Raw genomic sequence first — 15603 nt, 5'->3', positions numbered from 1 at the left:
CAGCTTTCGATACGGTCGACCGCTAGGGGGGGCCGGTCCAGCGTCTGACACCTGAGGCTCTCCTGCTTTCGAACTTGGTAATCATCATCAAAGGAAAAATCTTGACTAAATGGTAAAGCTTCCATTTTCTTTGATTATTTCTTTTCTAAAATGGGTTTAAAAAAAAAAATATTACAAAAAAAAATTAAATATATTTATTTATTTTTAAAAAAACGAAAAATAAAAAAAAATAAAAAAAAATATTTGAAAAAAAATTATTAAAAAAAAAAAAAAATTAAATTATTTTTTTTTTTTATTGGGAAATCAAATTTGGTATTCCAATATTTCCTATCTAAACATGTAAAAATAATATATAAATAAGAGAATCAATTAGATTTATAAATAAAAATAAAAAAATAATAGATAATAGATTGCTAAATTTTACCTTTTTTTTAAAAAAAAAAAAAATAAAAAAAAATTAATTTTTTAAAAAAAAAAAAAAAAAATTCAATTGTTTTAAAATTTTTTTCTTTTCATTTATTGCAGAATTAATATAATGTCATCCCCCCCAATAATTGAACAACAAGAGAAATGTTTAGATTTATTAAAAGAATTTAAAAAAGGAATAGATCAACAAGTTAACAATTTTTTAAACAATAATAACAATTATGACAATGATAAACAGAATTTATTCGAATTACTATTTAAACTAAGAGATACACAAGGGAATTTAGAATTAATGGTCGACGATGTATATTTAAAGCCAATTAGGGAAATTAAAGATAATGTTAGCAAATATGATATTCAAATCGAGGATATATTATATGAAAAGTCAATGTTGGAATCTGAAATAAATGACCTTCAAAATTTAAATTTCGATTTAAACGATCCCAAGTTAGGAATTTCCTCGCTTTCAAATTTTTTAAAAGATAAAACTCCACAACAAATTGAACAATTTAATAGCAAACCAATAGAAATTCAAAATGTAGAAAGATTAGAATGGGAAATATATCAACGAAAATTGTAAATATATATATTTTAAAAATACAATTAATATAATATCTAACAATATTTAATTATTTAATTAATTAGAAAATCAAATAAATTAGAAAAGTTAGAAAAACTAAAAATAAAACTAAATCAAGAGAATCAAAGAGTTTTAGGGGATTTAGAGTTTTTTGAAAATAAATTAAAATCAGGTTTGGATATAAAGAAATCTATAGAACCCTTTCAAAAATTTATTACAGAATTACCAACAAAGAATCCAATAGATCATAGAAATACACCAATACTTGTCGATGCCCCACAACCAATTTATATTTTATATCACGAGCTAGCCTACTTTAAAGAATTCTTTTTATATGATAGTTTTGATATTGAATTATTAATAATGGATAAAGAAAAACAAGACTCTATAAATTCAAATTTAGTTCATCGTTCCTTAATATTACCAAGTAAAATATATATTTCGTTGGATATAAAAAGTAGGTATAATATATAATATTTTACTAAAATCATATAAAATATTAATTTTTTTTAATTAGAAAATTCAAATAATTTCAAAATAGAGTTTTATTATTATCCAAATTTAAAAATTGTAACAGTATTACCATTATTAAATGATAGCTTTGAAAATGGCCAGAAACTATTAGAAAATTTAGATAAAACAGACACTGGTTTAATAACTCCAAATCTTTCAAATAACTTTATATCTAAAAAGTAAGTATATGATATATAATATATTTGCTTAACGAATAAAATATTAATATTATTTAAATATTTTAGTTATGGAAAAGATTCATTTAATTTGGACGATTTAAAACTATACGGAAGACCTTACAAATGGGCACAATTTATTACAGGCTTATCATTTTTACCAGAAATAACACAAGAAAATATGAAAGATAAAAACTTTCATATCCACGATTTCAAACCTAAAACATCACATAAAATTTTATTTGACATAATAAATTCACTATAATTTTAAAATAAACAAAACCACAAAAATTCTTAATTTTTACTATTTAATTACACAAAAAAACAATAAATAAAAAACAATGTTCAAATAATAACATAGATAATGCTAAAATACTAAAACTAAATTAACTAAAACCTATAATCCACAATTTCTTTTTAAATAAAATAAATAAAACCCTAATGTTTTTTTTCGTTTTTTTTTTGTAAATATCCCTATTTATTTAAAATTCATGAATTTACTTTTTTGAGTCAATTTGAACGGTTGGGACGGTCTGTTAAAAGAAAAAAAATTAATGTTAATTCATAGGTTTGGTATATTTTCGTTCGTTATGAATATGATTACTTACTGGTGGGAGAGTTTGCATTAATTTAACAGCTTTGGCGTTATCAGCAACTTTGAGGGTGTAAAGGTACTTTCCGCATCTAACCTTGAATTTGGTGAGGTTTTTGCCAACTTTTTTGATTCTAATTTCTTTAGCGTCTTTGTTTCTGACGGTGACTAAAAAGTCTTTGATTTCACGGATTTCTTTTGGCTATAATGAATAATATGATTAATATCATGTTGTATGTGTATGTTTATCTAATATAGGTTTGATGTGTTGATTGTGTTGGATAAATGTTGAATATTGAAAGATTGACCCATTTTATCAAAGATTGAGAAGGATTGATAGATAGATAGTAATATATAGAGAGATAGAGATAAAAATACTATACCATTTTATCTGGATATACACAAATTGAGCTCACAAAATAAAAAATTTTTAAAAAAAAAAACTGCTGAAAACAATCGTTTCCGTAAAAAAAAAAAATTTTAATTTTTTTTTTAAAAATTTTTTTTTTAAAATTTTTTTATGACATTGTAACACACATTAATGTGGGGTTAGTTAGAAAGCTCTGGTTCATATGAAAAATAATATTTTAAAATACAACACCAAATTATATTTCTACAATTAATATTTTAATTGTTTTTCGTATTGTTTTTATTTGGATTATAACAAATTAGTTATTTACCAAAAAAAAAAAATAAAAAAAAATAAAAAAAAATAATTAAAAAAAATAAAATTAAAAAATAAAAAAAATACATATACAAATTATTACCAAAAAAAATAAAAAATAAAAAATATATTAAAAATAAAATTTGTTTCTTTATTTTTTTTTGGATGATTTCTTTGCTTTTTTTTTTTCTTTTTGTTGCTTATTTTCTTTCATTTCTCTTAATAAATTTGATGCAGGACCTGCCAAACCTTGTTGCTCTGATAATGATTCCAATAAGTTTTTCACAAGATTTAAATCTAAATTGACTTTTTTATTTGTATCATCTTCGTTTGTGTTATTATTATTAATATCTATATCTATATTGTTTTCTTTGATTTCTTCTGGTGTTAAAATTTGATTAATAGTTGGTTCAACTTCAAATGAAGAATTTGTATAAATTTTTGAATTTAACTCTTTATCCATTTGTTTCATGTAGGTCTTCATTGTTGATTTCTTTAAAAACTCTACATATTTAAATTCTTCTTGATCATCTTCTTCGCTGCTGCTTTGATAATCTTCATCATCGTCATCGTCAGTGTCACTATCACTCTTTCCTTTGTCGCTTTCATAGTCATCACTATCGTCATAGTCATCAATATCTTGATACATATCATCGCTTTCGTCGAAATCTTCATCTTGATTATCTTCATCTTCGCCCATTGATGCTAAACCTTTTAATAGGCCCATAAATTTCTTTGAATCAAATGAAACACCTTCATTACCTTGACTACCATTTTTCTTGTTTTTAATATTTACACCGTCAATCGAGGATAGTTGTGAAAGCATTGATTTGAAAGATTTTGAAAAGTTATTGATGGTATCCTCTTCACTATTATTACTTGCACTACCGTTGCTATTACTTTTATTAACATTCTTATTTTTACCACTGCCACCATTATCGGCGAAACCAAAACCATCTTTTTCAAATTCATTAATTAAATCTTCAAATTTATCTGGTACTTCATTTAACCATTGTTCATCGGATTCTATTAGTTCGTTGTCTGAAGTTTCAACATGTTTTACTATTTCACTTTCTTTAGAGGATAATAGCGAGTTTAAAATTTTATCTATTAATAAATAAATTTTTGAATCGTTATCATCTACATTTGATTCATTTCTTTCTTCTTGTTGGCCTTGTTGATGTTGTTTGTTTAAATAGTTTGTTTTTAATAGTATTAATTTTTCCCTATATAGTTTTGAACCTTCTTTTTCATTTTGGAAATAATCTGAAGATTTAATTTTTTTTAAATATTGTAACCAATTCAAGTCATCGTTGAAATTATATTTTTCTGGATTATTTGAGTTTAGTTTGTTTTGTTTTTCAATTTCATGATTTTTTTTTGATTTCTGATAGAGCATTTCTAAACCACAAATAACTTTTATACCTAATGATTTTGCTTCATATGTTGGATGTGATGGTTTTGGTAATGAGATTGGGAAGTTTCGGGGTGAGTTAAAGTGTTGTAGTTTTAACATTGCATATAGACATCTTGTGAATCTAATTTTTGTAAAAATAAATTCATTATATTGGCTGTTATTATTATTATTATTAGTTATTGTATTGTTATTATTATTATTAATATTTTTATTGGTGTTGTTTGATACTACTGATGAAAACCATTTCATTGTTGTAATAGATTTCATATCATCTACATCTCTATTATAAAACGTTGTTGTGATGCTTGATATTAATTGTGGATATTCTTTTAATAAAAATGAAACTCCTATTGGCAAATAGACCAGACTAATATGATTTTGTTCTATTAAATATTCACCATCATAAAATCTAAATAAATAATTTTTGAAAATAAAGTTTTAGAATACTAATCATAAAATAATAATAGTAATAATATTAATATATACTTTTTTAATTTATTGTTTAGGATTTTTGTAGTTTCATTTGATACAGTTGTATTTATTTGTTTATTGGTTGATAATACTGTGATGGCAGTTTCAATATCCATTTTATAAGGTATTTCGTCTAGTTGGGAGGGATTCGAGGGTAACGGTATCAATCTTAGTTGACCATCCATTATAAATACTCTGTTTCTTGTATTTGTTGGTTTTACCCATTTGGGTAATGTTTTTGATGTTTCGATTAATAAAAATTCACCATCGTTATCTTTGACTGAAATAATTAGGTTTTTAAATTTTTTTGATATTTCTATTAATATATAAACTATAAACCATTCATCATCTATTGATTCATCGAATTTGATTTTAGAGTAATAGTATGATAGTGATTTATTATTATTATTATTATTATTATTTTTATTTATTAATTTTAAATTGAATGGTTCTTTCTGCCATATATATTCTTTGATTAAATGATTTGTAAAGATTTTGATTTCGTTAAGTTCGTTATTATCATTATTATTAATATTATATATTTTGCATTTAACGAAATTGATATCTTGATTCTTTTGATAGGTTTCTTGTTTTAGTAAATCATCATCTTCATAATTTTGGGTGTTTCCAAAAAAATTAAATTTATTTGACATCTATATATATAATTATAACAACTGATTATTGAATATGCATGTATTATAAAAAGATGAAAAGAGGTATCATTAACAAATTTTCGACAATAAAAATAGGGTTATTTTTAAAAAAAATTTAAAAATTTAAAAATTTAAAAATTTAAAAAAATTAAAAAAAAAAAAAAACTTGGAAAAAAAAAAAATTTATTAAATAAAATTTTATTAATTTATTTTATTTAAATATTATTATTTATTATAAGTACACTGTAATTTTACTAAATCCATCCTATATAGTAGTTGATTTGGGTGTGTGTTTCCCTAATTATTCTATTAATCTTTTTTGGCAATGGTTGCGCCATTATTTTAATTTATTTTTAAAATTTTTTTTTAATATTACCAAATTAGATATTATTTTTTTATTTATAATATATATATATATATTTAAAACACACCCACAACCAATAAAATATTTAATAAAAATTTTTTTTGTAGTTTTTTCCAATAGCAATAATAAACTAGTTTAAATAACATTATATAATAAATAAAAATAAATACCCAATATTTTATATATCAATAATGAAAATAAATATAGTTTTATTTGTTGTTTTGTTTTATTTCTTTTTTAATAATGGTTTCTCAAATGGTTATCCTTTTTCAAGTGGTGGCCTGGACCAATCATTTGTCAAATTCGATATGGATAGAGGGGTATTGGAGAGGGCCTATAATAGTGGTAAAGAAGCTTTGGAATCGATTACAAAGAGTTCAAACGATAACAAATGCTTGAGGGAGTGCCTGGAAGAAATGCACAGTAGCTGTAGTGATATGGATGATACTTCAACGAGCAGATTGGCAGTAAAGTTGACCAATTGCCATTTGGAAAAGAGTGGTTTAAAGACTTATAGATGCACATCCCAAATGACAGTTAAAGAGTGTACAGGATCAATGGACCAGGTTTCCTTTTTGTCATATACAAATTTTTATATTTCAACACAACATGTTTGCCACTACATCCATCAAGAATATTTCAACAAAAAAACAGAACAATCAGTAAATAAACTTATAGATTCTACAGTGTTGTCAATTAATACTCTCGATTATATATCATCTCAGTCAGAAGGTGTCTCAGATTCATTGGATGATATTAAGAAAAGATCAGATTTAATTCAATCAGAGTTGCAAAGTCAAGCTGAAAAGCAAACAAACCTTTTAAATTCTCAAAAGGAGTCAATTAAACTAACAGAGGTTATCCAATCAATAACAAACTCATCATTATCAAAATTAAAGAGCCTCATTGAATTCCAAGATCAGTTAATCGACACTAATAAAGTAATACTCGATGTTCTAGATCAGCTCGGTTATCTTCAAAACTGGGTTCTTTCAGAGGTTGTTGATTTTAAATCCATTTATTTTTATTTATTTACAATTGTGGTTGTATGTATTCACTAAAAATATTTTATAAATTATATAGCATAGCCTTATCTAATTTAAAATTTTTCAGATCTATATAATATCATCAACAAAAAGAACAAAGTCAGCAAGAGTACCTTTGGTTTTTGGTTTGGTTGTAGATATTTTTTTCGAGAGTTTTTTGTGTGTAAACATGAAAACTACCTCAGATATTACTAGAGCTGTATTAAAGTATTTAAATGGAATTCCAATCATTCATTTGGTATGGAGCACTTTTATTGACAGTATTGGCAGCGGTGCATCAACAGAGCTAAATCAATATATATACTCAATGATATCAAATATTAGAACTCTATTTATAATATATTGTATAATTATCCTGGCTTCATCAATTTGGTTTTACAAAAACTATGAAAAAGAAAATTATTATTTGCTTTTGGAATTATTAAAAAAACACAAAAAATTAAAAAAGTCATTATACAACCAAGGTATTATCAAGAATGCAAATGGTGATCAACCAGATGATTTCGAAGGTAATTAGTGATGCAAAAAAAAAAAAAAAAAAATTAAAAAAAAAATTAAAAAAAAAAAGAATCACCCCTATAAGTAAAGTTTTTCAAAATAAGAAAATAAAAATAAAAAAAAGGTATCTTATTTATTTATTTCTAAATTGTCCATATAGGTTTTGTAATTTACAAATTTTTTTTTTATATTTTTTTTTATTTTTTATTTTTTTTAATTTTTAATTTTTTTTTTTTTTCAAAATTTAATATAATAAACCAAAAATACACCACCCAGCCCATACTAAATCACACAATCAAAGAAATTTTTATAAAAAAATGATAGTGTGGTTTTTAATCACCAAAATTAATATATCGTGGTATTTTTATAATATGTAGGTTATTAAATAAAAATAAAAAAAAAAAATAATAATTCAAATTGTGTGAACGTTTATTGATGTATTGGTTTCATCATATGTTGAATAACATCCCAATATATTAAAGATATAACTTTGGAAAAAAAAAAGATAGAAAGAGATTAGAGGAGGAGGTTTTTTTTTTTTTTTTTAATAAATGGGGTGTGTGGTTAAATAAATAAAATATTTTTGTTTTTTTTAATTTTGTGTTTTTTTTTTTTTTTAATTGTTTCAAAATTTTTTTTCTTTTATTTAAACAAATTGAATAGGAAACACACTGAAGTAGACAGTTGTAGTAATAATAAAGTTATATATTATATTTATATTTATATTTTAATAATTAATTTATATTAAAATAGAATAATAAAATAATAGTATAACAAAATAATAAAATAATATAAATATAATTTTAAAATCAAAAGATCTCTAAATCTTATTTTAAAATTTAATAGTTGTTTAATTTAAAAAAATAACTTAATTTTAAAAAAAAAAAAGATAATTTTTTTAAAATAATAATAATAAACAACACACACATACCACACACAATAACAAATATATTAAAATTATATATAGTTAATAAAATTTATGTTTAAAAATGAAAATGGTATTAAAACTTTTAGTTTTCTTTTTATTTTTAAATTTAATTTTTGGGTGTAAAGAGTTCACTTTAGATTATACAGAGAATGAAGCAACAGGGTGCATAGGATCGTCAATGACTTTAGTATTTAAAAATTATCAGCAATATAAAACATTTAAATTCTCACCTGATCCGCTCGGCATAGAGACAACGGCCACAGAAAAAACAGTTCACTTAAAGTATTCAACTCAATATACTCTTTCATACACAAGTGTTGGGGATTGTACAGCTATACAAACACAAACATTTAATTTCCCATCGCCAGCATTAACACCATCCTCGTTTACATTACAACAACCAGTGTGTGCATTTTCTAAAGGTTCGGTAAATTTACAAAATAAAAATTCAGATTCAGTATATAAATTATTTGACGATTATAGTAGCCCTGCCATAACGATCACAGGTACCTCTTTAAATTTGGATAGCGGTAATTACAAGATCCAAGACACAAGTAACTCCAATGTATATACTCAATGTCAAGTTGGTTTTTCAATTGCATCATCTTCTGCTAATTTCCCATCCATTACTGTAAATCCTTCGTTATGTTATAAAGATAGTGGCTCAATAACTGTTGATAATTATTCACAATATACTTCAATCAAATTATCAGATACTAGTTCACCAACTACCGATATTTCTGGCACTAGTGGTAAATTTTCATCTTTACCTGCTTCTGACTATACTCTTGTATTGGTTAGTGCAACATGTGGTACACAAACCGTTCCATTAACAGTATCATCAGCCTCTCCAAGTTTAGACTTTACCTTTACAGACTCAACTTGCCCATCAAAGCCAAAGATTTCAGTTTCAATAGATGACAAGGATGTTCCCAGTACTGAGCAATTTACAATGACCCTTAACAGCGTCGCTTCATCCAATAATGTATTATCACCAACTATTGCTGCCGGCATAACTTCTTTACCTTTCACTTTTGAGTACAAGAGCTGCGATTTTAGTTTCCAACTCCCAATTCCAAAGGCCATCATGAATTTAAACTATGATATCAAAGACTCTTTCGAACCAACTTTAATTAACGACTGTGCAGCTACCTCATCATTTACTGTTCAATATGATAAAGATGCAATTGATGGTTTAAAAGTTTCAAATACTAAGGATTCCTCAGTAGTTTCAGCAAATCAGGATGGATCATATCCAATAGAAATGGGAAATAAATTAGCAGTCACATCAACATGTTATGTAGACCCAATTTATATTGAAATTCCACAACCAGAGCCAATTTATGAAGTTCAATATGGTATTAAAACATCCTGTGCCGAAAATACAACCATTCAAGTTTTCAATCATTTAGATTTTAGCGATGTTCACCTTGAATATACATCAGATTCATCAAAGAAAATCAAACTCGATAGCGACGGTTACTTTAGAAATATTTTTAGAACTGATTATAATTTAGTTTATCAATTTTGCTCTTCATCACAGGTTTCTAAAAAGTCAATTTCCTTATATGATCCAACTATTTTACCAGATTTTGAAATAGTCTCAAGTAGTTCAAATCAAAACTTGGATTGCCAAACTTTAACAGGTTCAGTATCTTTAACCTTTAAAAAAAATGATGGCACAAAATCAACACCAGTTTCGACTTCATATGACCCAACTCTATTAAATAGTGTTCCAGTAAAATTTAGTGACCATTGTACAGTTAATTTAAATTTTGCTTCAAAACTAGAAAGTAGCTTCAAATGTTTGTATCTTTAAATAGAAATATCAATAATAGTATTTTTTTAAAAATTTAATATTAATATTTGTTTCTTCACCCAATATAGACGTAGTTAATAATAAACCAACAGTAAATATAAATAGTGCAAGTTGCTTATATTCAAATGATGCTTCACTTGAAATTAAAAGTAGTGGCGCTTCATTTGATACAATTATAGTTGGGGATAAGCAATTTATTTATTCAAGTAACAATTTATATGGAGGTCTTGCACCGGGCCAGTATAAAGTTAAAGTTTTATATGCTAGCTCCAATAACAACTATTGTGGAGGTTTAGATTATGACCTTGGTACCATTACAGTTCCATCCAAGGATTCAACATTTAAAGTAGAGACCACAGTTACCCCAGTTACTGATTGTGGTGTTGGTGGAGGTTCAATAGAGGTTTTAAATCCAGGAACATTCACCTCTTTAATGATAGGCTCTACCTCAGCAACTTCAGGCAAATTTAGTAACCTCGGATCAAAGATTTATAATGTTGATTTTAAATCAGCAACCTGCTCCGGCTCAATCCCAGTTTATGTAAACACAAATAATCAAAATTCATTATTAACAAACACAATTAAGCAGCCAACTTGTTACTCTGGTCAAGCAAGTTCTGTTAGTGGCGATGGTATTGTATCATTTACACTACTTGATAGTGCTGGACAAACCGAGTTAACTATAAGTGGTATCCTCGAAGTAAATTCAAATACTGCAGTTTCCACTAATAGTATCCCTTCTTCTCCAGGTAATAAAGATTTCATTGTTTCTTCAGGTCAATGTTCTTATAGAAAATCAGTTACCCTTACTTTAGATGATCCAAAGATAACCTATACATCAACATATCCATACAATTGCTTTAGCGACTATGAAAGTGGTTCTATTAGTTCATCAAATACTGGTGTTTCAATTAATTCGCTCACAGTTTTATCAAAATCTGATTCACCAAAATCAATATCCAGCAATACTGTCAACAATATGAAGGGTCAATATGGTGTAGTTGTTAATTGGAATTCAGTTTGTAAAAAGACTGTTGGTATTGTAACTCAGCCACCAAAAGAAATATCCAAACCGGTTTTATCATTTACCCAAGAGTCTTGTATGTCTGATTATGGTTTGCAATTAAAGGTCACCAATTCAGATGATTTTAGCTTATTATCAATTAATGGTCAAATGGCTGTTGCCGGTGTTTTTAATAAATTACCAGTTGGTTCAGGAACATTAAAATATGTTGATAAATCAAGTAAATGTGCAGGTACAATGGATTTCAGTTATGACTATAAATTAGCTACTTTAGCATACAAAGGTAATACATCATATGAAACTTGCCATGGTTCATGTAATGGTCAATTTAGCTATACAGCAGATTCTTCTTCAAACTATTTTTCAAATGTAGTTATAAAGGAAAACTCAAAACCATATTTATTACCAACCAAATCAATATCAGCTAGTGATAAGCAATCATATGGTATCTCAACTACAACTTTATTATTTAATTCAATTAGTAAAACCAATCCAATATGTTCAATTGTAACACCAATAAGTTTTTCTTCATTCGAACCCGAATTACTTAGTTTATCCGATCAAAATTGTTCTCCATATATCGAATCAGAGACCAATGAAGAAACAGAACCAGAGCCTGAATCAGGATCAGAGTCAGGATCAACTAGTAATAATACAACAATCCCTCCAAAGATTAATGTCGATGAATCCTTATTATTAGTAGCTGATGATACAAATTTGCATTATGATTTACCAAGCACTTTTAAAGTTACATATAGTTTAACCAATACAAAGTCTCCACAGAAAGTAATTTCTTCAAATAGCGAAACTTCAGCTCAATATAATAGTTTAGAATATGGTGAATATAAACTCAAAGCCGTTCTAGATACAAAGGTTTGCAAGAGATCAATCACACAAACACTTTTAATTAATGAGGCTTCACCAAACCATTCCTATCTTGTAATGGTAGATTCTGAACATTTCTGCCAAAGAGTTCACTTTACACCATCAAAAATTAATTCAACTTATAGTTATATCATCTCAAATTCTACTACTCTTATATATAATTATACATTAGCAATAGGTTCATTCTCAAGTGATTTATTACAAATTAATCAAAATTATACAGTAGAGGTCATACAATATGCAAATGATAATAAAACTATAGAAAACTCTTGCAGCATTGCATTTACAATAAGAAAGTGCCCACCAGAAAATGGATCCAAAGTTAAATTAATTTTAGGTATTGTCTTGGGTGTTGTTGTATTAGCATTTATCCTTGTTTATATAATATACAAAGCTAGAGAAAGATCAACAAAGAAATTTGAAGAAAAACAATATGAATTAGACGACCACCAAGATGATAATCAAAGTATTCAACAACACCCTCCTTTTCATGGAGATTAGAAACAATATAAATAAATCAATAATAAAATATAAATAAATTAATAATATAATCAATCTGTAATATTAAAAAAGAAAATAAAAAAAAAACTTGTAATATTAAAAAAAACAATAATAATAACTGTAAAATCATTATAAAAATAATCTGAATCTAATGGTTTTTTTTTAAAAAATTTATTTATTTATTTAATTTATTTTATTTATCTCTATTTACATTTGTTTTTTATTTTTTTTAATAAAAAAAAAAATATTATTAGTTTAAAATTATTGAACTGCCCAAACTAAACATAAATTACTTTACATATAAATCAATTGGATTTGTAGTGGTAGACTTTTTATGTAAACCTCCTGATGTATTTAATTTGTTTTTCTTTTTTAAAAAGTTGATATTTCCTATTCCCTAAATGTATTAAAATATTTAAAAATATAAAAATGTATGATTAGATTAAAAATAAAATAAAATGTTAATAGATGATAATAAATCTAAAAAAAAGATATAATATTTAATATGTTTTGTTGAGAGTGGTTAAAATAAATAAAATATCTTAATAAAAAAAAATTATTACCCCTTTTTTGTTTGATAGTTTTTTTCCAATTTTTATTTTTTTATCTTTATCATTTTTTGTATTATCTTTGATTTCATTTTGATCGATATTATCTATTTCATAAATATCATTATTACTCTTTTCAGAATTAATTATTGTTGTATTATTAATGATTTCTGAAATATTATGATTTTGATCTATATTATTTGTTTCCATGTTATTATTAATAATATTATCTTTATTATTATTATTGAAGAAATCATCTTCTTTATCGTTTAAACTAAAACTATCATTTTTTTTAAAAATATTAAAATGATTTGATTCATCCAAAAAAAGTTGTTCATTTAAAATTGAAATATTAAATTCTTTCCCTCCTAATGAGGTTGTTTGATTATTATTTTGATTGTTCTGATAATTATAAATTGATTTTTGTTGGTTATGATTATTAAAACTGTTATTGTTGTTGCACATATTTTCTATTGTTGGTAAAACTAATGGAGATGATGGTGGTGGTGGTGGAGTTTTTTTCTTTCTTTCATTTATCTTTTGACTGTATACATTTTTTTTATTTATTTTTGTATTATTTACCATTAGAATTAAATCAATGCATTCTTTATCATTATCTTCTATTATTGATTTATTTTGATTCATTTATTATTTATATAACTACTGATTTTTTGTGATTTATATATCTATTTTTATAAATTGTTGTTATTGTTGTTGTTTAGTTGTTGTTGTTGTTGTTGTTGTTATTGATATAACGGTGAATGGATCCACATATATATATTTTTTTTACATAGATATTTATTTATTTGGACGAAATAATAAAAATATAATAGTTAATTATTTAATTAATGAAAAAATTTAAATTTAAATTTAAATATATGCATACATTAGGGGAGAGATAAAAGAAATAAAAGTAATAATAATAAAATAATAAAAATAATAATAATAATATTATAAATTATATAGTAATAATAATAAATAATGAGAATAAAACAAAATTAAAAAAATGAAATAAAAATTAAAAATAAATAAAATTTAATATTTAAAAAAAATGTTTAAATAAAAGCACACAGCACACACACACTCAATATTTAGTTTGTTTTTTTACCTTTTTGATAGGGCATTAAGTTGTTATAGATATGATCAACAAAAATATAAAATTTAATAGATATATGTTCAACTATATATAAATATGTATATGTATAAAATAAATATTAGAGTTAAAACAAAAGAAATAAAAAAATATATTTGATTTTTTTATTAGATTCAATTTTGAAACCTATTATCCTTTTTATTATAAAATATTATTTTAAATATTTTTTTTTTTTTTTTTATTGTTGTTTTTTTTTCACATTAATAAAAATATAATAATTTATGTGTGTGTTGTGTGGTAAAAAAAATCTATTTTTTGGTAAGCTAAGTATTTTAAAAATAAATAAAAAACTATATGATCTCTTCAAAGAATTAAACAGTAAAAAAAAAATAAGCTAATAGATAAAATTCAATATATAAAAAAAAAAAAAAAAAAAAACTGATCACAAGAAATAATATATCAGATAAAATAATAAATCAGATAAAATAATAAATCAGATAAAATAAAATAATAAAAATAAATAATAAAAAATTAATTAATTAAAAAAATATCTTTTTACAAAAAATCCATATTTGTCATTGTCATAATATAATTGTTTTGCAAAATAAAAATAAAAAATTAAAAAATTAAAAAAATAATAAAAATAAAAATAAAAATAAAAATAAAAATTAAAATAAAAAATAAAAAATAAACAATATAATTTTGAATAATAAATTAATAATTTAAATTATAAATATTAAGTATTACGAGCTTTTCATTAATTATCAAATTTATCACATTTATTTGAGTTTTATCTTATGATGACCAATATTTGAAAATATAAAACTTCTTTTTAAAGAAATTTTTTAATGTGGTTAGATTTGAATCATAATACATAAAAAGAATGGTGTGGTAAAAATAAATTTTTTTTTTTTTAATATTCATCACACACTATATGTATATGGATAAAATTATTAATTTTTTTAAGTTTTATGTTGAATATTAAATTACTCTATTTATATAAAAAAAGTAATTTAAATAAAAAATTAAAAAAATGAGATTAATTATATTAAAGAATGCACAAAGTGAGATACTGATCTTGTTTTATCGTCATATTTAGATTAACTTGTAAAAATCCTTTAAAAAAATATAAAAATTCAAAGCTATTATAGTTAAGAGTTTAAAAATAGAAATGGTATTTGGCGAGAGTATTAATTAAATAGAAAGTAGATTTTTTTTTGTTAATAGATTGTTTTCAAAAAGGGAGATAATTTTAATTAGGGTATAATTAAAATTTTAATATTCCAATATACCCACTTTTTTATATAACAACATATACATATAAAGAATAATTTTTTAATTAATTTGGAAATTAATAATTTTGTTCATTTGAGTTGTAATTAAATTAAACAAAAAATATAAAGAT

At 23.8% G+C, this 15603-nt stretch overlaps 7 protein-coding genes across 7 annotated transcripts in view; 3 read left to right on the top strand and 4 right to left on the bottom strand.

The window, feature by feature from the left end:
• The window catches only part of DICPUDRAFT_147138 (uncharacterized protein), a gene marked incomplete at both ends in the record, with an annotated part of 1169 nt that extends 1044 nt beyond the window's left edge, over positions 1-125 (bottom strand). Inside the window, one exon of the mRNA XM_003283409.1 lies at positions 75-125. Within this exon, the coding sequence (XP_003283457.1) occupies positions 75-125 (51 nt within the window). The remainder of the gene's footprint in view (positions 1-74) is intronic.
• Positions 126-535: 410 nt separating this feature from the next.
• On the top strand, positions 536-1960 carry DICPUDRAFT_147137 (uncharacterized protein; the record flags this gene model as incomplete). The annotated part of the gene is made up of 4 exons (XM_003283446.1): positions 536-1002; positions 1072-1463; positions 1524-1698; positions 1765-1960. 4 exons carry the CDS (start codon positions 536-538, stop codon positions 1958-1960), a joined length of 1230 nt encoding a protein of 409 aa, XP_003283494.1.
• A 232-nt stretch (positions 1961-2192) lies between these two features.
• DICPUDRAFT_147136 (ribosomal protein L38) lies at positions 2193-2673 on the bottom strand (the record flags this gene model as incomplete). Its single annotated transcript, XM_003283408.1, has 3 exons — positions 2193-2228; positions 2304-2489; positions 2671-2673. 3 exons carry the CDS (start codon positions 2671-2673, stop codon positions 2193-2195), a joined length of 225 nt encoding a protein of 74 aa, XP_003283456.1.
• Positions 2674-3102: 429 nt separating this feature from the next.
• Positions 3103-5492, bottom strand: DICPUDRAFT_25982 (uncharacterized protein; the record flags this gene model as incomplete). Its single annotated transcript, XM_003283407.1, has 2 exons — positions 3103-4777; positions 4855-5492. 2 exons carry the CDS (start codon positions 5490-5492, stop codon positions 3103-3105), a joined length of 2313 nt encoding a protein of 770 aa, XP_003283455.1.
• Positions 5493-6047: 555 nt separating this feature from the next.
• DICPUDRAFT_147134 (uncharacterized protein) lies at positions 6048-8254 on the top strand (the record flags this gene model as incomplete). Its single annotated transcript, XM_003283445.1, has 3 exons — positions 6048-6902; positions 6970-7411; positions 8247-8254. The coding sequence occupies 3 exons, from the start codon at positions 6048-6050 to the stop codon at positions 8252-8254; spliced, it is 1305 nt and encodes a 434-aa protein (XP_003283493.1).
• A 135-nt stretch (positions 8255-8389) lies between these two features.
• On the top strand, positions 8390-12557 carry DICPUDRAFT_147133 (uncharacterized protein; the record flags this gene model as incomplete). The annotated part of the gene is made up of 2 exons (XM_003283444.1): positions 8390-10133; positions 10216-12557. The coding sequence occupies 2 exons, from the start codon at positions 8390-8392 to the stop codon at positions 12555-12557; spliced, it is 4086 nt and encodes a 1361-aa protein (XP_003283492.1).
• Positions 12558-12889: 332 nt separating this feature from the next.
• On the bottom strand, positions 12890-13750 carry DICPUDRAFT_147132 (uncharacterized protein; the record flags this gene model as incomplete). The annotated part of the gene is made up of 2 exons (XM_003283406.1): positions 12890-12954; positions 13237-13750. 2 exons carry the CDS (start codon positions 13748-13750, stop codon positions 12890-12892), a joined length of 579 nt encoding a protein of 192 aa, XP_003283454.1.
• Positions 13751-15603: the final 1853 nt, after the last annotated feature.

Source organism: Dictyostelium purpureum (genome assembly GCF_000190715.1).
Source record: "Dictyostelium purpureum unplaced genomic scaffold DICPUscaffold_8, whole genome shotgun sequence".
NCBI classification, from domain to species: Eukaryota; Evosea; class Eumycetozoa; order Dictyosteliales; family Dictyosteliaceae; genus Dictyostelium; species Dictyostelium purpureum.
This window is presented reverse-complemented; position numbering and strand designations above follow the sequence as displayed.